This window comes from Neovison vison, chromosome 11, assembly GCF_020171115.1.
Source record: "Neovison vison isolate M4711 chromosome 11, ASM_NN_V1, whole genome shotgun sequence".
Taxonomy (NCBI): Eukaryota; Metazoa; Chordata; class Mammalia; order Carnivora; family Mustelidae; genus Neogale; species Neogale vison.
This window is the reverse complement of record NC_058101.1, coordinates 15,492,017-15,516,370: the sequence shown is the minus strand read 5'-3', so window position 1 is coordinate 15,516,370 and position 24,354 is coordinate 15,492,017. Positions and strand designations below refer to the sequence as shown.

General features: G+C 34.1%; 1 protein-coding gene across 6 annotated transcripts in view; it reads right to left on the bottom strand.

Annotated features, from left to right (window-relative positions):
• Positions 1 to 1,069: 1,069 nt before the first annotated feature.
• Positions 1,070 to 24,354, bottom strand: part of EPHA5 (EPH receptor A5) — a 347,372-nt gene continuing 324,087 nt past the window's right edge. For 5 of the 6 annotated variants that reach the window (XM_044226152.1, XM_044226154.1, XM_044226153.1 and 2 more), the window contains 3 exons: positions 13,924 to 14,117; positions 10,785 to 10,940; positions 1,070 to 2,992 (listed from right to left, as the gene is read on the bottom strand). In XM_044226152.1, coding sequence (XP_044082087.1) covers positions 2,887 to 2,992; positions 10,785 to 10,940; positions 13,924 to 14,117 — 456 coding nt within the window. In that variant the 3' untranslated portion in view covers positions 1,070 to 2,886. Of the gene's footprint in view, positions 2,993 to 3,024; positions 3,077 to 10,784; positions 10,941 to 13,923; positions 14,118 to 24,354 lie in introns of those variants that run through there. The other variant, XM_044226156.1, reaches the window with a different exon arrangement.

The following is a 24,354-nucleotide window of genomic DNA, read 5'->3' as shown; positions in this document are numbered from 1 at the left end:
AATAAGCATTTTAGAAAGGAATTTTTCCTTCTTTTTTTTATGTGGGGGAGAGCAGATCTTATTTGAAAGTCTCTTTATTTATTTTAAAATCATATTACATTCCTTAGAAATTCTCAACCAAAGTGAGATATAGATGAAATTGATGTGTCTAACTTTCATCTCAATTTATGTTCTATAAGGAATACTAAGACTGCAAAGGAATCGATCCATATTAATTTATTTTGTTCTTTTGTGAAAAAAAAGGAAATCTACTTGAATAATAAATTCTAATCACTTAGAGATCTCTGTGTTGATCTCCCAATCATTTTTTTTTTTAAGATTTTATTTTATTTATTTGACAGAGAGAGATCACAAGTAGGCAGAGAGGCAGGCAGAGAGAGAGCGAGGAGGAAGCAGGCTCCCCGCTGAGCAGAGAGCCCGATGCGGGACTCGATCCTAGGACCCTGAGATCATGACCTGAGCCGAAGGCAGCGGCCTAACCCACTGAGCCACCCAGGCGCCCCCCAATCATTTTTGAACATATAAAGTTAGACGACAGTTCACAAAATATCTTTGTTATGTGTAAGTCATTGTGGCTAGTCCTAACATTTATGATAATTTGTACTTAGAGTCAGTATGTCTATTCCTACTTTGAAGTTTCTCAATTGTTACTTTATCACTTAAATTCAGTTTTTTTTTACAAAATTCAATAAAGTGCAATATATCTCCAATTGTTTTGTATAAAAAGTATTAGTTCATTTCTTGTCCTGAAATGAACAAAGGCATCTTTTCGTGATGGTGATGCCCACTTGTGATTTTATCAAGACAATGCTAAATCCACCTTCTCTACTTCCTCTGCAAATTTCACTAATCTATTAAAATATACTTGAAGTGTATTTTGTTAGGACCCATGGTACAGTGTAGCTCTAATAAATTATAGCCATAATTAGGCTGAACTAAATATACCATCTGAGAATTGTTTAGACCTTTGTTTTTTCCTTTTTTCTTTTTTTTTTCTTTTTTTTTGCCATGTTCTTTAGCAAAGAGTTACCCTACTGCTTAAGTAAAAAGTGGGCAAGGTAGAAAGAAGTTATTCCTTAAAGGTTTATTCTTTTATGTGCTAACATTCAACTAAAGCACGTGCTTGGAAGAGACAGAATACCATTAATATCATCATGCAGGTGTATTTTCTATGGATTTCATTAATCCAGACTACTCCAATATACTATTGCCCTTGATAATAATAAATAGGCTATATTTTGTTCAAATGCAGTGCTCCTTGAATAATCACATCATTCTATGTTTTCTATAAAATTTAATACTATAAAAATTTTGTTATTTCACCAAGAAGCTCAGTTTTGTTCAAATTCTAATGAACCATATAATTTATAACACAAAAGTCTGTCTTCACCAAGTGCGGTCCAAAGAATGTACATAGAACATATCTTATATTCCTTAATAAGGTCAACTAAATAATACTTTGAACGGGTTTATCAAAATAAGTTCAATTTGATGAAACTGAATATAAGAAGAAATTACCAAATGAATAAACAGCCATCAATTAATAAAACTTGTTAAGTTTTGAAACAAGGATATAATATATATATATACATGTGTGTGTGTGTGTGTGTGTGTGTGTGTGTATTTCATTATTCCATTGCTGCCTTAGTATCAAAATTTCTAGGGCTGAACCACAAGGGAAATGGTTACAAAGGATTAACACTTAGGGGTAATGCTTAGTGCTATGTGCCTGGATTTAACAACATTAACAGAAGCCTGCACAGTTAAATCCTTCTACATCCTGCTGAAAATGTGCCCTTCGGTGTCAACTTAGCTTGACAAGATATTTTCTGGGACTCAGAAAGGTGAAATTTCTTACAGGGGTGCAAGATTAATGCCTAGAAGAACTGCATTGTCACAGATATCACAAAGTGTTTTCAAAAAGCCAAAGGGGATTTAATCTTATAGACATTTCCTGTTAGTGAATAAAGAGATTTAGTAGCTTTTGGACATATGAGAGGAAGAGAGACACAAGCTTGTGTTAAATTTTCGTTTTACTGCTTCCTTACTTCTCCTATTCATATGACACTGTGGAGCACTTGTTCCTGTATGTTGTCCAAATTAAAACTATTAAAAATGCAAGCAGAATGGTAACGCAAGCATCACACACAAAACTGCAACTTAAATTGATTCCTGGGTATATAGCAAATTATACAGTATATACACATTTATTACCTAATGGTTTCTAGAAGAGCAACTAAAAGTAAATTTTATAACACAGAAAAATAAATATACACCCTGTATTGTACTTGTCCTTAACCAAGCAACATATTTATACACTAGAGTCTATAACTTAACGCTGTGTAACAGCATTTTAAAATTACAAAAGAAGGTATCTATTAAGAAATTACCTAATCATATTGCTCTTCAATACACTTATGTAGACGATTAAGACTTGAAGTAAACTTCAGTAAATTGCAGCTTTTGTTAGCCCACGAATGGCTATAAACTTTTCCTTTCTAGTAGATTCTTGGAAGTTTTGAAAGGGGCTGCCTTAATTCAGTCTGTCAAGGTGCTCTATATAGTTATATTTTTCATTTATAAAATTTTGTAGAAGTAGCAGAAAGGATTTTCTTGTTGCAACATAAGATAATGTTTAAATTCATGTTTTTATTCCATGCAGGTTATATTTGCTTCATGAAAAATGAAGACACTGAGGAAGATAAGGAGATTTTAGCAAAACACTGATTACAAATTCTGTGGCTGAAACAAATGCTCTCCTAAGGTTTAGAAATCACTGAGTTTTCCCTTTTTCCCTTTTTTTTTTGTTTGTTTGTTAAAATAAATCTCAGGGCTTGTTTACAAAGTGCAGAATCATTCACTTGACGTAGTGACATTAAAATGAAGTTACAAGGGCACCATCCCATTCACCAGCTGCACCTTCATTTCTTGAAGGCTGTTCATGATCTTCTTCTGGTGACCAACAAGAGTCACTCCAAGCCGTCTCAAATCCCTGCATGAAGAAAGCACACATTGGATGTATGTATTGATTCAACTAGTAGCACACCTCAATATTTCACACGGCAAAGACACAAACCTTTGGCACAAACTAGTTAGATTACAGTCCCGATTTAGATATATGGGGTCCAATTTTCAAAGGCAGGTTCCCAAATTGTACCTTGAAAATCTGTTTGCAGCCAAACACATAATTTATAGTAATAAGGAGAGCTATCATATATATTTTCTCCCTTTTTGGGGCTTCATTATTTTCTTGGCACAGAGTGGTGGAAAAATAAATCTGCACACGCTTACCAATAACATTTAAATTAAAGGTACAATTTTGTCGAACAATTTTGAAAATATGGACCCACCATAGGAACAATAACTTTTTTTTTTGATAAAAGAAGGGAGCATAAAATATACCTTAGAAAATTGTACAGTTAAGCAGCTGAAGACCAAACTCTTCAAGTGACTCAGTACAATCATTTTATACAACAGATATCTTTATGGGATAATAATCATTACATTGCTCTTATACTACTTCCAAATATTTTATTTTTTACTTGGAACCCAAAGTACTAGAGCTTTCTTCCTTTACCAAATAATATCTAGGCTCTACTGGCACTTAGAGCATTCTGAAGATTACACACTCTCAGAAAGTCTTTTCAACCAAGATACTATTGTTATTGTTTCTTTTAAACAAGCTTATTATTCAAAGAAATTATAAATGTTTATATTTCTAAACTAACTGCATATTATGGAACCCACAGTCAATGCCCATGGTTATTAATTGTTATTTCATGGGCTATTCAGAAATTCTATACCCCTAGGGTATGTATTTGGCAAATAAAATTATTCAGGTACGTTTGACAAGTGGTAACATTAATTACAGGGGAAAAAAAAACAAAGATTTTTAAGTGACAAAACTATTTGCCATATTAGATTTCTTTAGACAATTACTTTAGTGAATATATTATACTCAAAGGATATTTTTGCATTCAGAGTATCTTAGAATTCTTTAGAATTGGATACAATGACATGAGAATCATTATATGTCAAATTGGACAGCTTTGGAAACAACTAAATCTCTTGATTATCAGAGAATAGAAATTTTAAAAATGGGTACAGATGTTCTACATTATTAATGTTGGAAATAATTGCTTATTTAAATAATATCTTAGGTTTCTTTTTTCTTTTATGTTTTCTCGATTTTTTAGGGGAGTTTTAGCAAATGGCAAGAAGATAAAAAAAGAAGCAATTGATACATTGATACGTAGGGTGGAAACATAGTTCTTTCTTTCTTAGAATGTGAATATTGAACACTAGTGTGTGTGTGTCGTCATGTGCATATATATATATATATATATATATATATGGTCATGGAAGATAATCATTGGCAAAAATGAAAAGAAAACAGTAAATAAATCACTTCGAAATAAAATCACTGTTCTTAGTTATGAAATAGGCTATAAAATAGATAATGACTAGCATAGGGATAAGAAAAGCTTGAGTCTAATAGTTTTTCTTTTTTTCTACTACATCAGTTCCTTAGCTTTGCCCCTGTTAGCATTATGGGCTGGATAAATCTTTGTTAAAGGGGCTACTCTGTGCATTATAGAATATCTAACAGCATCCCTGGCCTGTATCCACCAAATACCAGAAGCATTGCACCACTGTTGACTCTTTGTAACGACAAGATAAAGTGTTTGCCATATGTCCTGTGAACAGAAAAATCTCCCCCCACTTGACAACCATTGCACTAATATAAAAATAATAGGTGAAAATTAAGATGTCTTTTTCCCATATGCTAGGAAAATACATAACTCCATGACATAGATTTTTTTGTTAATCATTCGTGGATGAGAAAATGAAGGCTTAGAGAATTTCAATCACTTGAGTAGCGGCAGCAGGGTTAATACTAATACCAGGAACCTGATGCCAAAGTCTGTACTCTTTTAATTTCTCATTACTCGGAGATACAATTTTGAGCAAAGTACTTCAAATTACATCCAATCATTTATTCATCTGTAAAATGAGAATACTTAGTGATAACATCTAATATCAAAAATTCTAAAAGAAAGAAGACATTTAATGGTGGAAATGGAACACATACTTCTTTGAGGTTATGGTAACCCAATCTACATGGCAATTTCAGTTATGAGCTAATTGACATTCTCATGTTTTTACATCTTATGAATCAAGAAGAACGGTATAGATGTGGGTATTCATGGGTGTCCACTAGCATAGTTTGGACCTAAGTCAAGTGAGAGAACTAAAATGTCTTAACCCAGAAATAATCATTCTCTGCTAGAGAATTTAAATAATTAGTCATCAAAATGAAGTTAAACATACGTTTTATCCAGGTTCGAAAGTCCTGATGTTATATATATACTTAAATTGTACAATTTATATGACTAATCCAATTATTAGGATGAACTTTTGAAAATAATCACTGAAATTTATTCTGAAAGACCTGAGAAAGAAATTATAGGTTTCTCACTGAAATAGCATAGGTTTTGAATATACAATACCAGAATCTCTATTTGAAGTGTGTTCATGTGGGTGGGGGTGGGGGGGTGTCTGCGTGCCTGTACATGCTTCACATTTGAACACTTGGTTGTCTCACTGACATTAAAACTCTGGTTTAACTTGTTTTTATTTCCACTGTCTTAACTTGTTGTTATATTATACATAAATATGACTTAATTTTATCAAAATATCTTGACCGACCACAAGAAAAGCTCTGTTTCAGTGTTTTGGATATTTAAATTTTTATGACATCTATATCATGTTAAAGAACAGATGTTTTGAGGAATCGTATTTGATTAGTAGATATAGTTATAGAGCTTGTATTTATAGGCAAATAAAATATTTCTTTCTTCAAAACATTTCATATATCTAGATTTTAAGTTAATTTTTGAAAATTTTTCCCAGTGAGTTAAATATAAGATTTTATTTCAAGGTCAACTTACAATCTGATTATCTTCTAAGATGCACATGGATACTTAGACCACAGGAATTCTCTCTCTCTCTATTTGACCTGTTTCCCATCCCTCTTTCCATGGAAGAAATGGAATTATAAAAGCACAGCATCACATTTTATATATTGCCATAAATTATGTGTGTCTTTAATGAAGTGCTGATGTTTTTAAAATATGACTTGTCGTTTCAAAAGCTGCCAAATTACTGTGCAGAAATTTAGAAAAAGCATGATTATAATGCATACAATATCCTATGCCTCTGTGCAATGTGATTTTCAGTGAAAAGTTCAGGGAGAAATAAGATCATTTCTGCAAGTTAAAATTGTTCTCAAAAGCAAAGAACTTTCTTAAGAAATCCTGTTTAATATTTGTTCTAATTGTATGACAAATGACAATTAAAATAATATTATAAATACGTTTCTAGAAAAGGTTAAATAAATTTACTTCAATATTAATAAATGCATTAAGGTATTTAAAGTAGTTTTGTTTCCTACTTACATGATTTCTAAGAATTGTCATTTTGCTCTTTAGAGTATATATTAAATTGTCAACTTAGCAGTAATAAAGTGATAGAAATTTGATAAAAATTAAAGTATTTTACATTTAATGATGAAATTACTGCTCTACTTATAGAAACTTTTTCAAGATATGCCATTTTACTCATTTCATTTTTCTATATAGGAAATTTTATAGCTAGATAAAATTTTAAATGTGTTCCATTTATAAATATTATACTAAATGTATCAAGACCATGTGTAATCTTAAGTAATACCCAAAGCCAATTCTAATGATGATGAACTATATTTCAGCAGAAGCTTATGAATTTAAACATAATAAGAAGAGTATTGTTACATAAAAATAACTTGGCTTTTGTCAACCAAACACAACCAGTTTTAGAAAAGCTGCGAATATAATGAATTGTTATTGATGTAATTACATTTCAGCATATTTTTAAATGTTACTCCATAATATTAAACAATGGAACCACTGATGCTATGATACTAAATGGCAGAATGAAAACAGAGTAGCAAGAGGTGTCTAGTTGAGGTTGGAGCAACTCTTGATTATTCAGGATTTAGCTCATTCATTTATGGGTAAGTCATTCCCTCACTTCTTCTCCCTTCTGCTTTACACAACTTTTAGCCATATCACTGGTATTTACCCTACCGATACTGGCTGGATAGGAGAAGGGAGAAGAGAGATTAATAAATATTCATTAAATCCCAGTGTTTACTCTTTTGGTCATAATTTGATCATGCAGTGGTAGGTTTGAAATTTTTGGTTCCTTTAGAAGAATCCTGACAACCATTTATATATCTACTATACAAGATAAATATATCTACATTTGGCAAAGATTAACCATGACTGGTCATGGTTTTCATTGAGTGAGACATAGTGAGACTTTAAACTAGACTAGAAATTTTAGCTTCATTATGAACTACAAACTATGAACTAGACTAGAAACTTTGCCTTAATTATGTAGAATGCAGAGGAGAGTAAGTACTCCTGTGTGTATTTTAGGTATATAGTAAATTATGCATGATGTCTTTATTGATAAGAAATCTACTTGAATTAGTGTGCATAAATTTTAGCCCTAAATTTGTAAAACTTCCATTTTAATAGTCTAAGACACCATTTTAATAAATGATACTAGCATAAATCTCTTCAATTTATATACAATTGGCATAATATTTAAATTTGTTGGATTTTGCTCATCTTCTGAATAATCAAAAGTTGATAATACTGGCCTGACAACAAGTTAAAAAAGCAACTGTACTACTGTCCTTAATACAGATTTTTGGAATCAATTTGCAACTCGCCACAAGCTTATAATTCCCCCATCAACCAGAAGTCCCTACATTTACACACCAAAGTACAGATTGCACTATTACTGCCACAACAATTGTTCTGTGTATTATACACAGAATAGCAAGGTTTAGGCACAGAGAATGGCAGACAGAAACTCCTAAGGTTGAAAACCACATTGCTGAATACATTTTAATTCTAATATTGCTAAGTTTCTCATTTCCTTTCCACATTAAGCCATATATGCGTGTGCTGGCGAAAAAAAAGAAAGAAAAAAGAAAAAAAGGAAGGAAGAGAAAGAAAGAAAGAAAGAAAGAAAGAAAGAAAGAAAGAAAGGAGAGAGGGAGGGAGGGAAGAAGGAAGAAAGAAAGAGGAAATCACAAACGAAATTAAACTTTTATGAAGAAAATTTTTATCAAAGTATGCCATTCTGAAAAATTGTAATATTTTCTATTCTTTTTTCTAAGTCCACTATGAGAACAAATTTGATGGCATAAATTCTAACATGTTTTAGTTTAAGTATATGGCAGTTTGATCTCTTGCCTTATAGTAATCGATCTTAACTTTTTCCCCCATCTAAGCATTTATCACAAGTATAGTTCCAGTTCTCAGTTTCTATTATGCCTTGGCAATAACACTGACAATAATACTTTATTATATTATTATAACATTATGCAGCCTCCATAAAATTAGTGTTTGGATATTGGGTAAAGACCATGTGTAAAAAATCATTATTTAAAGATTTAAGAGCTTGTCTTTTTCTCTGCTGATAACCCAGCAACTTTGCCATGTGTCTTCAATAATTTTTTTTGGTGAAAGGCAAGCAAAATACACAGACAACCTTTCTCTTATATTCCTGACCAAGCAAGTAAATGATTACTCACTATTCTGTGAGTTATTTAAATGATGTTTTGATAAATATGTTCTTATAAAATAGGAAAAGTGTGGTTAAAAAATAATAAATGAGGACATATATTTAAAGCTGCTAGAAATCAACTTCACTGGATTTGAGGTTTGCTGCCTCAGTTTCTAGTAAGGAATGGGCAATTATCTGCCCAGGAACCTGAAGCAATCGACACATGGGGACCAGGATGTCTCTGAGCAGGATGATGTTAGCGAGTCTCCTAATTTCATTTTACTATTCCAGTTAAGGTAAATAAATTAAAAGACAGGATATCTGAAAGGAGGCAATATAACAAGAGGCAACAGGCTACCAAAGCAATAGCGACAAAGGGAAGCAGCAGAACCAAGTAGAGAAAAACTGATCAGACAAAAACTACTAGAGAAGAGAAATGGGGTGGAGAACCATAATTAGAAGATAACAGAAGGCTATTAAGTCATGAAATAAAACATACAAAATGGAGAGAGGAGTCAACAAGTAAGTCAAGAGAAAATAATTAAAAGCAATAAAAAATGAAACACTAAAATAACGTTAGTTAAAGTGGTCAACATATTTGGGGCCCCAAAGAGATAAACTAAAAGAGAGATAGTTAATGCAAAAACCATTATTTGTGTTTAAAACAATTCTGTGAAGGGAGAAGCAAAAAATAGTGGATGTAAATATATACATATATATGTATATGTGCTATTTTAATAAAAAGAGAGACATCACTTAATGCAAATAATTTTATTATATATTTACAAGTAATCTGACATTGGGTAGAAGAAATACCTACAGTATCATTTTAATATAAAATGACAAATGACTTTAATAAATTAAAATGACCATTTTTACTGAAAAATTAAATAGCAATCATGTAAAAATAGTTTTAAATTATCAGCAAAATTTTCAGTTTACTATTTTAAATATAGCACAAATGAGTTCTTTGAGCATTCAAAGAAATAATGGGCAAAGCATAGGTGTCGTCAAATAGATAGAATTTGGAGGTGAGGGTGAAGATGAAATTCAGCAAATTGAGAGAGCATGCTGAGTAGTGAGTTTAGGTCCAATAGTTATAGATACGAGGAAGAGAAAGGCTGAGAATATTACATGATCTGGTGACGAATGATGGTACCCTGTTACCTTTTGTGTGGATGGACTGTGAATTCAGTGAAGACAAGAATGCCAGACCAGAAATGGTGAGAGACAATTGCTCAATGTTCGTATTATATGAAGTGATGGAATAAGGACTGTGGTTTAGTGCGTTAGAATGGTCTACCATGTTCTAATCCTTACAATATTTTAACCTTGGAATCAATAGGTAATTTAAAGTAAGTTATTATCAGATTCACAGGTTAAAACGTTATTCATGTTCATGTAAGCTAGATGGAACCACCGTAACAACAGATAATTTTCACAAATAACAAATATTAGGCTAAAATAATTACACATACAGAGTATATAATAAAATACAAACAACTTACAGCCTTAAAGAATTTAATATTTAACTCTAGTGATTTTTATTTATAAGATTTGATAAATGTTATCTTAAACGTGCAAACAGAAAAGGACACAATTGGTTTCACTGAGATTGTACCAAATAACAAATCAGAGGCAGAATCTCATATATCCTTGTATTGCAAGAATTAAGGTGCACCAGTTAGAGATTAGACGAGATCCCTGCCTGGGAAGCTCTGTTTGAGCTGTTGCTACCCAGATATTCATCAGAGCCAAATTTTAAGAAAATGTTTTGTCATCATGTAGGACTACCCACACCAATTGTGCTTACAGTTGGTTTTGTAATTACATTCATATAACATAAGTACCAGCATAAAAACTTTGTCAAAAGAACATCTTTTCCACAACACAAAATGCCAGTATTTTGCCAAGGAGCTGTTATTCCAATTATTCCAATATTCAAATGTTATTTGTTTGAAGCAAAGAAGCAAAGATACTGGCCACAAGTAGCAATAACCATGCAGTTGTTAACAATACAGGCTAAAAAAGAAGAGGCTTCTTTGAAAGCTGTCACACATGGACAAAGGTTAACTGATTTCCCTTGACCTCATCCAGATTGGATTCTGAACAATTTTTCTCGCCCCAGCAATTATGTAAAAATTATCAGAAAAATTACTCACTCCAAGGTCACCTGAGCCACAGCGTCCATTGAACTGTATCCATTTTCCATGAAAATCTCTGTATACCGGCCCATTTTGATTGCTTCTAGCCATTCACCTACTGATCTGTAGGCCCCAGATCCCAGTGGGCTATGTTCTGCCAATAAATTAGAGACCCTAAAACACAGAAAATAGCAATATTAAGAGTAACACTTTAACTCTTTTATAGCAAATTGTGATATTAGCACACAATCAATGGAGTTTTGTGTTTATATTTATAGGGAAAAATATACTAAAATGGAAGAAAATTATTCAAAATATAGAACACAAAATTCAGATTTTTATTCTACCTGTGGTCAACAAAAACTTATAATGGCTTAAGAGGCAAGTGTTCTGTGATATGAAACATTAGCTAAAAATTCCATGTGGTGATGTAGATTTTACTTCTCATTATTGTTTTCTGTTTGTAAAAATAATACAGAAAATGCTGCCAAAATTAGATATAAAGGATAATTTGTGTAAAGCCAATTGCTCTTAGACTTTGCTAGAGAAACTCAAGTTCATTTATGCTAATTTTCCAGGAAGCTCAAAAGTTACTCATCCTTCAATTTTATGCTCTTACATAAGGGTACTTGTTAATTTACAGTAATAAATGCCTGTTACCTCTTTTCCTGACTTTAAAATTTGGAGACACCTAGGACTTGGCCCTATATCTTCTCTACTCAGGCTAGAATTCCATTCTAGGCAATTTCACCCACTTTTATGCTTCACGTAGCATCTATTTTTCTCTAATTTTTACTTTCAGCCTAGGTTTCTCATGTATTCATATAGCTACTTCATACTTCCATATTTCTCATAGGAATATCCCCTCAACATGTCTGAAACCACATTTCTCATCTTTTTCACATCCCTTCCCCATGAAGTCTTCCCTACTCTAGTATATGACCCAACAGTTCACTCAGTCTTGTCCTCAGTCTCCTCACAATCCACCATTATGTGTACCATCCATTCTACCTCCAATACATTGCACATCTGACCACTCCTCTCTATCTCGTTTGTTGCCATGTCAGTGTAAGACATGTCTTACCTGCACAACTACTCTAGCCTCAGAGTTACCCTCCCAAATTTCTATTCTTACTCTCTACTGCAAAACCAAAGTTGTCCTTTAATGTTTTTATTTTGTTCAATATCTCCCTCCTCCAATAGTGCATTGCTCAAAGCTGTATAATCAGCACCTAGTCCACAGCATAACACAACATGGACACGTGACTATCTGGGCGAATAAATGGGTATCTTGTGATTGGTAGCCTTTAAGAAGTGGGAGTCAAAGATTTGATGAAGATAGAAATACAGGAAGAAATATTTGGAAAGTAGGATCCTGAAGTTGAAGTTCTGAAAGAGTTGCAACTTTTAGTAAGAGCAAATTCTAGAACATGACTACTTGAAGGAGAGTTCAAGGTAGGACAGAGACCAAAATCATTGAAAGAGAACATTTCAGTGTATTGAGAGATATTCCAACATCGTCTACATGTTTCCAGAAATCACCACGTTTTTGACATGGATGAGAATAAAGGAAAAGACAATGAACAAGGACTAATGCCTTTTAGAATTAAGATTTGTAGATGTCTGAAAAAAGATGGCTAATAAATGGCACAGTCTCAAGCCGAAACTGCTTAAATGAAACCTAGCTAGCTCATTCTATATATTGCACACAAAAAATATGAAATTTTTTTGGAGATTCTTAAACTGCTCCTAATCTATAATGATACCAATACAAACTAATGCAATCTAGAATATCTAATGTCTTTTTACGGTTTCCTTTCTTTATGTCCGTTTGTGACAACATAATTCAAACAAGTAGATGAAAGAAATGCTTAGTATTTACGTGATAATAAATAATTAAAAAGCACGTATTTCAGGAATAACTGCTAAGAAGAAAAATTCACCACTTGCCACTACAGAACGTTAATGGCGCTTGAACAGAAGTTGAAGATTCATTTCTCATTTGTATTTAAAAATGACTTTTTGCCTAGTAAACAAATGTTATGTCAGAATCATAGGACTTATGTAACTTTGTCAACAAATTATTTCTCATTTAGTTCACACTAATAGGCAGCCAATTTGGTCACACTTCTTGTAAAAATTAAAAACTGCCTCAAATATAGTGAAAATAACTATCGGGCAATTTTTTTAAAGTATAGAATCAATTTTTTAAAGGATAATTATGTAATTAATCAGGTTAAAAAGAAAAGTATGTTTTACAAATATACCGGATTATTTAAATGTATTCATGCACATTCAGAATTTTTTTTTAAATGCTCATTTGTTCATACCAATCTTTTTCCACAAATTACTCATTTATCAGCTTTAAGTCTTCTTGCAAATTCACTAGATGATTAGCCAAATATCTGTATACAACCAAATAAAAGCAAAGAATCTCTAAAGGAGTTGTCATTGTTCATAAAATATGACAGACTTTAAAATCTGTTATAAAGAAATCAAAGAGTAATTATTGTTAGATACCTCTGAGTATCTAACATCTCATACCTTATGAGATGCTTATTTGTGCTTATTTGGCTTTTCTGTGTGATCTCATAATCTTATTTTGCCCTATACACACCTGTGTGAGATCCAAAACACATCAAAATACACACATTTGGGCTTTTTAAAAATATTTTTTTAAGATTTATTTATTTATTTGAGAGAGAGAGAGAGAGAGCACAAGTGGGAGAGGCAGAGGGAGAGGGGGAGAAAATCCCAAGCAGACTCCCTGATCAACAGGGAGCCTGACCTAGGGCTTGATCTCATGACCCTGAGATCACTACCTGAGTCCATGGGAAGTCTGATGCTTAACTGACTGTGACACCCCGGCACCTCTCATTTCCTTTTTTTAATGTACCTAAACTTGGCTACAATAAACATTTTATTGAAATTGGCATTTTCCCTGTTAGATGAGGCATCAACTTTCTAATGATTTAAATTATTTAATAATAATATTTTATTTTAAGAGAGTAACACTATGCAAAAAGTGTATTTAGATTAATTAGTGTCATATAGCTCCATAGATTAGCATATATAAAAATGATTTTATTGGTTTAATGTTGATGGCATCAGTGTGAATTAACTACATGAAGAAAATCTCTCAAGTCTGGCTTCATACCTGCTTGATGCATTAACCAGCGTCTTCAAGCTACTTGGGTTACGTATCAGCTTATCCAACATGTTGACGATCTCATCAAACTTGGGCCTGCTATTTCGGTCCTTCTGCCAGCAATCCAGCATTAACTGATAGAGAGCAGCAGGGCAGTCCATGGGGCTTGGCAGACGGTAGCCTTCCTCCACTGCTTTAATCACCTGTGTAAAGCAAAACAGAACCATACTCAACACCAGAAATTCAGTACAGAGTAGCTTGAGAAATTTCCTACTATCCAACACTCATCCTTTCTCGGCCTTACTTTTGCAGTAATAACCAGCATCACTATCTTTAAAATCTCTGATTACTCCCATTGGCTATGAAGCAACATAAAAAAGTAAATATGTTCTCACAATGTAAAACAAAGGTTTTCTTCACATATCATAAGGAAAATAAATGGTAATAATTTTTACATAAAATCTTGATGAAGGGTGATTTGTAAAATTAATTGACGTAAAAATAATGTTCATGTTTTATTTATCCTTGCCTTCTGGAATCAAACAGGGATTACATTTATTAGTGATTTTTCTGAAAAGTTAATGCCTTTTTAATGACAAATTATGGGCATATTTTTTAAAGTAATAGAACTGCAATTTTACTTCAAAAGAGACTTTCGGATGGTAAATGATGGATAAGTCAAAAGCTAAATTAGCATAACTGTCTCATATATCATTTAATAATGTCAAAGTCTGTCTGTTTATTATCACCTACTGATTTCTATCAGGAATTTGGAAAGACTGCCTAAGTAGCACAGGTATTACAAACAAACATCACTGATTTTTTAAATAAAACGGTGCATATGAGTATTGTGAAACTGTTATATCGAAAACATTCATAATGTTGCTGCTATCACCAAAATGTCTCACCAAAGAAGAAATTCATTTATGCTTCTGAACATAATACAAGTTTCATTCTAGAAAATTTAAATATTTAAGTGATACTAAAGCCAACAACAATAAAAACATATTTCTCAAAATCCTATTGTGACTATTTCCTTAACAATTAAAGCTAATTGAATTTTTTGACAGAGTTTAGAGTTGACCTGACAAATTGTGTGTGTGTGTGTGTGTGTGTGTGTGTGTGTATACATATATACATATATATATAATTAGAATAGGAAATTTACAAAAACCATTTTGAAAGATTGGAAGGAAACCAATCTTTCAATGATAAAAGAAATGGTATTTGAACAAAAGCAGTGGCACATGGAAAGAAGATGAAATGGCATATTTAAGGGACATTTATGATATAGTGGTAGAGGAGGAGGAGAGAATGTATCTGAGATAAAGCAAGTTCAGATTTCTCACACGGGATGGCTGTTGCTCTTTACTTTAGGCAAACACTTTTATGGATAGAGAATGTTGACAAGTATAATTTGGGGCTTGTTTTATTTGAGGCGAGTATACCTAAATGGCAATTTGTAGGAATCTGGCTAGGCCGCAGGAGATATTAGATATGATAATGTAAATGTGAAAGTCATCATAACTTGGTCACAATTTGAAGTCAGACATGGCATATATCTCCCTGGGAAGGGCATACAATAAAAGTTCCTGAGAAGTACAAATAGTTAAGTGCAGGCAGAGGAATAAAAAGTACTCCAGGACTCCAAAAACAAATGATCAGATAAATAACTGAGTAACTATGAACAAAATTCCTGAGAGTCACCTACCACCTTAGTGAACTCGAAATCAATATAAGAAATTAAAATGTAAACCATGGTAGAAACTGTTACAAAAATGGTAACATATCATTGGCCTACCTAATGTGTAAAAAGTTCATAAATATTGAAAAATAAAATGATTTAAAAAAAAAACAGATTCAAGAGAAATAGATACTAACTACAAAAGAAAAATGTCTAAATAAATTGAGAAAATATTCTCTTTGGTGAGCAAATAAAAGAGCAAAAATGAAAAATTAAAAGTATCATTTGAACTTACATATTGAGGGACATTCGTTTTTTATTAATTTGCTTATCATAAGACTTCTCATTGCTGATGTCAGTGGCTATTATCTTTAATAACATATATGTACCAAAATAAAATGTCCTAATATAGTTCAAGTCATGAAATATTGCACTATTCAGTGAGAACAGAACTTTTTATTTACTTAAAACCTGATTTATTTCATAATGAATTTTTTCCCAAAGCTGCTATAAATAAGCTCTATTTTTCCTTTAGTATCTACATTTTTAAACATTGTCTTTCTTCCACTGAGCAACTAGTCTTCATATGAGACTCTGAAATGAATGAATTAAACCAAGTCATTAGTTTTATAGGAATTTTATAAGTTATTTGATTGAGACATTATTTCCAGAATATATTACTTAATTTTATTTTCAGGTATATTTATATATAGAAATGTAATATTATATCTCTAAGTTAACTTAAGTACTTGGTCTAGGAAATTAGGTCACTGAATTTAACTCTACATTTATCTTTAGAATTTATCTTCAAAATACATTTAAACTATAACTTTAGATTTTATATTTAGGTACACTGATTTTTTTTTTTTTTAACTACTGTTTCCTTCATAGTTTGGAAGAGAAATGAATGGCATGTGTATTCTGGTAGTAAAATGCTTGAAATCTCTCAAAGTGCAATTTAGACTATTTATTTTCTCATAAATTTTATAACATATAACCAAGTGAATCATAATCTCAATTGACTTTCTTAGTGCTACTGCATGTGTTAATGTGGATGGTTAAGATAGACAAAAGAAAGAAAGAGAAAAAAGAAAAAAAGACAACCAGAACTTTGACAATCTGGCACCAGTTCATATGCACTATATCTGAAGTATTTTATTTTAAGATTTTATTTATTTGTTTGTCAGAGAGAGAGAGCACACAGGCAGGGGGAGTGGCAGGTTCCCCGCGGAGCAGGAAGCGTGATGCAGGACTCAGTCCCAGGCCTCTGGGATCATGACCTGAGCTGAAGGCAGGTACTTAACTGACTGAGCTACCCAGGCATCCCAAATCTGAAGTATTAAACTATGCATTTCCTTGGCATTGTGTACATCCACAGTCTGAACACAATTTTAAGAATGCTGTTTCCTGGGGCCCGGGGGTGGCTCAGACGGTCAAGCGTCTGCCTTCGGCTCAGGTCATGATCCCAGGGTCCGGGGATGGAGTTCTGGGTCAGGCTCTCTGCTCAGCAGGAGCCTGCTTCTCCTTCTCCTCCCTTCTTGGGCTCTTTTTCTCACTCTCTCTGTCACCATCTGTCTCTCTCTTTCACAAATCAACAAATAAAATCTTTTAAAAAATGCTGCTTCTCTTAATACATAAAACTTAATACATAAAACAATATATTTCCAGTATGACCTTTTCACCTGCAGCAAACTGACTCTGCTGGACCCATTTTCTCATCTCAGGGTCAGTGGTTTTGTCCTGTCATATATATATATATATATATACACCCATTCTGGGAACAGTTTGCTTTCCCCACTCACAGAGGCTCAGCCAGCATTACAAGCTTTACAATGCTTGATCCACAAACACTGCACCCCACAGCATATCGCTCAATGAGGGCATGGACTTCCTAGGAAGGAACGTGTGAGACTATTACATACTCACTGATGCACTGGTAAATAATGAACAGCTGGTTCTCCTTGGGGGTTGGGGGGGCAACATATTTGTAACATTTTCTTGTTTATGTGGTATGAAGACTCCCTCCATGTCAAGTGCAAACTATCAGCATGATCTCCCTGAAAATTTGCTCGCTGGTGCAAGCTGGTTCAAGCTGGTTCCAGCAGCCACTACACGTAGCTCATCATACGTCCATCCATAGGGCATTTAAGCTGATTTCACACAATTGCGGCAGGGAAAAATACCTGTGGAACCCAGCTGATGCACCTGGGGCTTCTTGTTACTCTTTTGTAACAACTGTGGCCTGAAAATGCTAACCCCCAAGAATTAAAGATGTATTCAGGCTGTCAGTTCAGCCACTATGACCTGCCAGATTGATAAATGAGGGGAATCCAGACTGGATAGTAGAGGAAGGAGAGGCAAAGGACCTGTGGTCCTGAGATCAACTGAAACCACAGGGACTACAGTGATTCCATAATGGGCCTCTTCTGAGATTCCCCTCAGGAAGTTTCAGAATCTACGGACCCATGAAACAGATGCTCCCCAAACTTGGCTGGGGAAAAGTAGGTTTGTGCTGCAAAGGGTGCAGAGCCTAGCAGTCATGAAAATTTGTCTCTCAGATCTTTAGTTGCTACATGGTAATTGATCAACAACCCTCAGCACTAAACGTTCCAAAGCCATCATCACATTTACACCAATGCCAAGCTCTGCACGGGTTACTTCCAGTCAGTTATTGAGCATGGCAGGGATAATAAGATAGGCTCATTTCTATGTGATTCCCATGACAGGCAATATTACCACAGTCTAACATCTCTCCAAGCTATCCTTCATCCCTCTTCCTTACAAGAATTGCTCTTTCATGGTACTAATGTATATCGAATTCCTTCTTGGCATAGGCTTCCTGCAGGACTTGGACTGGCCCAGGTATTATATCATATGTACCATAATACAAACTGTACATGTATTTTCTGCATTTATTGTTACCATATATTTCCACGATAGACATTATTATACACATTTTATAGATGAAACACTTGAGACTCCAGGAGGTTAAGTAATTGCCCATCTTTACAGCCAAGAAGCAGCAGTGGTAAGATTTACACTGAAATCTTTCTGGCAAGCAAATCTGTGATCTTCCTATCCGGGTGAGGAGTCACATCATTGGAATTATTTCCCAAGGAAATAATATGGGAAAGTTATGGATCTTACTCCAGGGAATCAGACTTTTGTGTTTTGATGAATTAAGTTCTACCTAGGTTGTGAGCACTTATGTTATTAGGTATATACTTGAAATCTCACATATGAGTTACTTTGTTACTGTGAGATATGATGCTCTTCAGAAGTGACTAAAGTTTAAGTATATATTCCTGGAAATAATGTCAGATACTACAGAAATAGTTCCAGATAAACCAATTTTTTGTAGGATTTATTTGTTTCCAATATTTATTAAAGGTATGTTGAGTATGTCTTTTTCTTAGCACATCAATCTTAGATCCGTAGAGTTCCAGAGATTAAAGGGATCTTAAAAATTCTCTCTATTCTGTAGTGAAAAGAAGGGCCATCTGTACCCCAGTGTTCATAGCAGCAATGGCCACAGTCGCCAAACTGTGGGAAGAACCAAGATGCTCTTCGGCAGGCAAAGGGATAAAGAAGATATGGTTCATGTATACAATGGAGTTTATGCCTCCATCATAAAGGATGAATACCAACTGTTGTCTCAACATGGATAGGCCTGGAGGAGATTATGCTGAGTGAAATAAGTCAAGCAGAGAGAGTCAATTATCATACGGTTTCACTTACTTGTGGAGCATAAGGAATAACACAGTGGACATTGGGAGGAGAGGAGAAGGGAGTTGGGGGAAATCGGAGGGATAGATGAACCACAAGAGACTGTGGACTCTGAGAAACAAACTGAGGGTTTTGGAGGGGAGGAGAGTGGGGGTTGGGTGAGTCTGGTGATGGATATTAAGGAGGGCATGTATTGCATGGAGCACTGGGTGTGGTGCATAAACAATGAATCTTGGAACACTGAAAAAATAAAATAAAGTTAAAAGAATTCTCTCGATTCAAGTCCACTCCCTTTATAATCACTACAACTGACCAAGAGTTATAGATTCCAAAATGACTGGCTTTCTTTTCTTTTTTTTTTAAGATTTTTCTATTATTATTTGACAGAGAGAGAGGGATCAAAAGTAGGCAGAGAGGCAGGCAAAGAGAGAGAGGGGAAAGCAGGCTCCCTGCTGAGCAGAGAGCCTGACTCGGGGCTTGATCCCAGGACCCTGAGATCATGACCTGAGCTGAAGGCAGAAGCTTAACCTACTGAGCCACCCAGGTGCCCCCAAAATGACTGGCTTTCAGTTCTAGATTTTTGTCTCTTATTTTTGTTGTCATTTTTGTTAAATAGCAAGATACAGGGCTTTTGAAATTAAATATTGATATTTCTTTATGGATCACTTTTTTCCAGAGGGATAAGAATTAACATGAGGTTACCAGTCACTAAAATAATTACTTTCATTTAAGGACAGGCAGCATTAAAAAGACCAATATTATCCTCAGAAGACTAATATTATCTTCAAAGACCAATATTTGTCAAATAAACTCATTTTAGATACTATTTTACTGAGGCTAAAAGTCAAATACTTTGTTCACTGTCAAATCTTGGTAATATTCAATATTTACCTGAAAACTGAATTCTTCATACTTTGGTTAATTATAACGTGTTGTGTGCTATCATACAGTAGTTATTTTACCATGAAATATTCCAGTGATAAAAGATACATATACCAGATGTATATCTATATATATCAGTAATTACAACAAAGAATAGAAAGAGGATGAGAAGCACACCCAGTACAAAGTAGGTTGACATCTTTTTGGGTCAAAATTCTTGCTGTCTTAGAGTCAGATCTAGGCCAACAGAAATAGTAGTAGAAAACTGAATGTCAAAAAAAAAAAAAAAAAGAAGAAGAAGAAGAAGAAAAGTGATTCAAGTAATTCTCACATGAGAAGATTGAGAAAGATAAATGAGTTTTTTTTTTTTAAAGATTTTATTTATTTATTTGACAGAGAGACAGCGAGAGAGGGAACACAAGCTGGGGAAGTGGGGGAGGGAGAGGCAGGCTTCCTGCTGAAGAGGGAGCCTGACTCGGGCCTTGATCCCAGGACCCTGGGAACATGACCTGAGCTGAATGAAGTCAGATGCTTAATGACCGAGCCACACAGGTGCCAATAAATTAGTTTTTAAAACATTTTATAATCTATGTGCTTAGTATATTCTATGTATTCATACATTTCCTAATAAATACAAGAGAAAGACTGTCACTAAATATAAAAATGCCATGCTAATAAATCTCTTATTTTGGTTTTGATTTTAAGTTCCGAAAAATGTTGACATTTAAAATGTATTCTCTCAAATAAAGAAGCTTCTACTGACTTCAGGATATTATCTTAGTTCATGGATTTCATGGTCGGATATTAAAATTATCTTAGTCATTCTAGCTTATTTTTATTATGTGTTGTTATGGTTTTTTCTCTGTGATGATGGAGGCAGTCCTTTATCAAAAGAAACTGACTGCAGCGTTCTCTCTCCTTCACATAGTGGAAGGTCTCCTCTGAGAGATTTAGAATATTCTGCATGTACGGTAATGTCATATTTTCATGTTGCAATGCCTTTTTAGAATCAGGTAGTATCTGCAATGTAGAGATTATGGGATATAGCATTCAAAACACCAAATCAGTCATTTTGGTTTTTTGAGAATTTTTTTCCAAAGAAATATTCAGTGATCATGATTTTCAAATGCAGTAGATCTGTCATGTTTCTTGAATACAAATTGGGACAGAAATTGAGGGTATCAAACTTAGTGCTATACATAGAAATTAAATTCCACTAATGAGTGTGAACTTGTGAGAAAATATATAGCTTTTATTGTACGTTTTATTAAAATCAGACATTTTAGGAAGATCTGCAACTGTATAATCATTTACTGTAAACCTTATTTAGATTCTTGGAAAACCCAGCCAAGACCAAAATTTTACTTTTTATTTTTATAATTTCCTGAGAATTTATATCAAAATTCCCTTTTATTTTTCTAAATAGTTTGAAATTAAGTTATCTGATGGAATATCAAGACTCTCAAATGGCTAAAATCAGAAAAATATATGTGTCCAAATCCTTTGTACCTCCCAGTTTCTGTGCCCATCTTCATGTGACTTTATACTGTCCATTCACAACAGACAGTATGACTGGACCAATCCCTCGATTATAGGATTGGCTAATGTGATTTTAGCAGATATGTTACAGAAGGAGGTGCAATTGGGATCCCTCTGGCCCTTCAGGCACTTGACAGATGAGTTCACATCTAGGCTAGTCTATAGGTCTCCAGAGGAACATGAAAGCCACATGGATTAGAGCAAAGGTGCGCCAGTGTAGACCAGCGAACTCGAGGAACATGAGCATACCCAGTTAAGATCAACAGAAACACTTACGAGCATTCACCTCACCTCATGTTGTACTATGGTCTATAATTTTATTTATGATAGATGCAACTATATCAGGTATAATTGCCAATAATGTAGATGACACAGCTATACGTATCATACACATAGTTGAGAAGGACTAAAAATTCTGAATGACAGAAAGAGAAGTCAAAATATTGTTAAGTTTGAGAAGAGGTTAACTAGTCAAATAAAGAGTAAAGGTTTTCTTTGAGTGAAGAAACAAACACTGTCGTCATGGCAGAATAAAATACATTCACAAACGTTAAAGGAGAGAACGGCATTAACATAATCCTTGAGCAAAGTTGGAAGCCAAACTGTGAAGTATGTTATTGTTCAAGTTACTGTTCGGCATTCTTCTGGAGAATAGTAAATAGCAAATAGGTGTAGTCTTCCTTTAGACTAAAAATTCAGAGTAATTATTATGTATTGAGTTGACTATTTTATACTCATTCAAAAGGCTGATCTAGGCTTGCTGGTTGAAAACAAAAGGAAGAAGAAGACATTGATTCAATCAGAGACAGTGTGGTAGTTTGGTACACACATTTTAGAGAATCCTGTTTAAATTTCTGGTGTAACTATTATTATTATTTTTTGTGACCTTAAGAAAGTCATTAATCTCTCTAAGCTCCATTTCTTAACTTAAAAACAGGAATAACAACAGCATCTTTCTGTTGTCAAATATATAATAAGAGTTCAGTGATTTTTTTCTTTTGTACCATAGCCCTAGCCCAGAATAATAAACCTAAAAAGGATACTGTGTTCTCCTAAATTTAGAGAACTATAAGTCAGCACTCCCTCCCAAAGCCAAGTTGAGTGGGACACAAAGAAAAACCAATTGTAGCAATTTGTAGTAACTACAAAAAGGGGAGGTTGGCTGCCTTGCTGTAGGCTTGTTGAGAAGTAGGAATGCATTAAGCCCAATTTAGTGTTGCTATCAGAGAAGAATGCTGTGAAATTACTCTTGGAAAAGCTGAAGTGTGACCCTGGTTTCTCACCCAGAGAGATTTGAAGAAGGCAGGCTGGCTGGAGCAGTCTGCAATCATATTTCAAAAGAAGGAACAATGGCCGAGCAACCCACCAGAAGGGGTTTCTCGCCAGTGATGTATACGCGTGTACTGTACGGTGAGAGACCGTGAGGTTGGGAGAAGGCAGCGAGTGGGAGGAGCTGTGGGAAGTCCCAGTGCATCCTCACCCTCTAGTGACCTGCAAAGTGAGGGTTTCCCCAGGAGTCTGTGCAAGAGCTCTGACACACACCTCACTGGAAAACCGGTGTTGGGGGATCTGACCGACAGGAGGCATCAGCAAACGAACATACAAACAATCCTGCCCTTTCTTTTCTTCATATCCATCAAGGACAACTCTGAAAAATCTAGGTACAAACTTTGATGGAGGAGGAAGAGGAGCAAACACGTGACCATTCTTCCTTCCCAGTCTAGGTAGTGAGGGTCAGGCTTGGCTCTGTAGATGCGGAAACCACTTTGAAATGGATATAGCATTGACTTTGATTTAGACTGGACTTGAAATTTTATATCTGAAATTGAATCTTAATTACTGATATGGGACTGTTGTTTCAATAAAATGCAGCTGCAAAGCTGTAGTCTCTGTCTAATAACCCCTAAAGGCATAGGAGTGGGAGATTTTACAGAGCATGGATGAAAGAAATAATTGGAGGAAAAATAAATGCTTTAAATCAGTATGCTGTTGAGTTAAGACTGCTCCATATACTGGTTTTAGAAAGAAGTAATGAGGTAGTTGATAAAGCACTTAAGACAGTATGTGGCACATAGTTAGAGTTCAAGAAATGTTAGTTGCTTTCATACTTGTTATTTGAAGAGCAAATATCAAATTTCTGTGTAATCCAAAATGGGAAGGACTGTATTGAATAGTAACAATGGAAAATTACAAAGGCAAAGACCAAAGATCCATGTTTCAGGCATCACATAATAAACATTCTGAACTTGAATAGAAGAGTTTTTCATAGATCCTTTAATTTTAGGTCCCTGTTATTCTAAGTGTGAATTATTTTTTATATAAGAAAAAAATCTGTGCTTTTCTGCAAATTAAATAGACAATCCAACTCTTCTTATATATTTTTTAATTTAAAGAAGCATAGATTATTATTTTTATCTCCTAAGAACATCCACTATTAAATCAATATCATTCATCCTTTTGGTTTGGAGTATTAGCTGCCTTTATCAAATGCAAATCATAAAAACGTGGCTGTCAGTATGCATTCTCTGATGGCTCGTTCTTCATCTTTGAAAATGGTAGTGACATTAAATGAGTGAATTGCCACTATAGCACAGCTAACACTGTCTGGC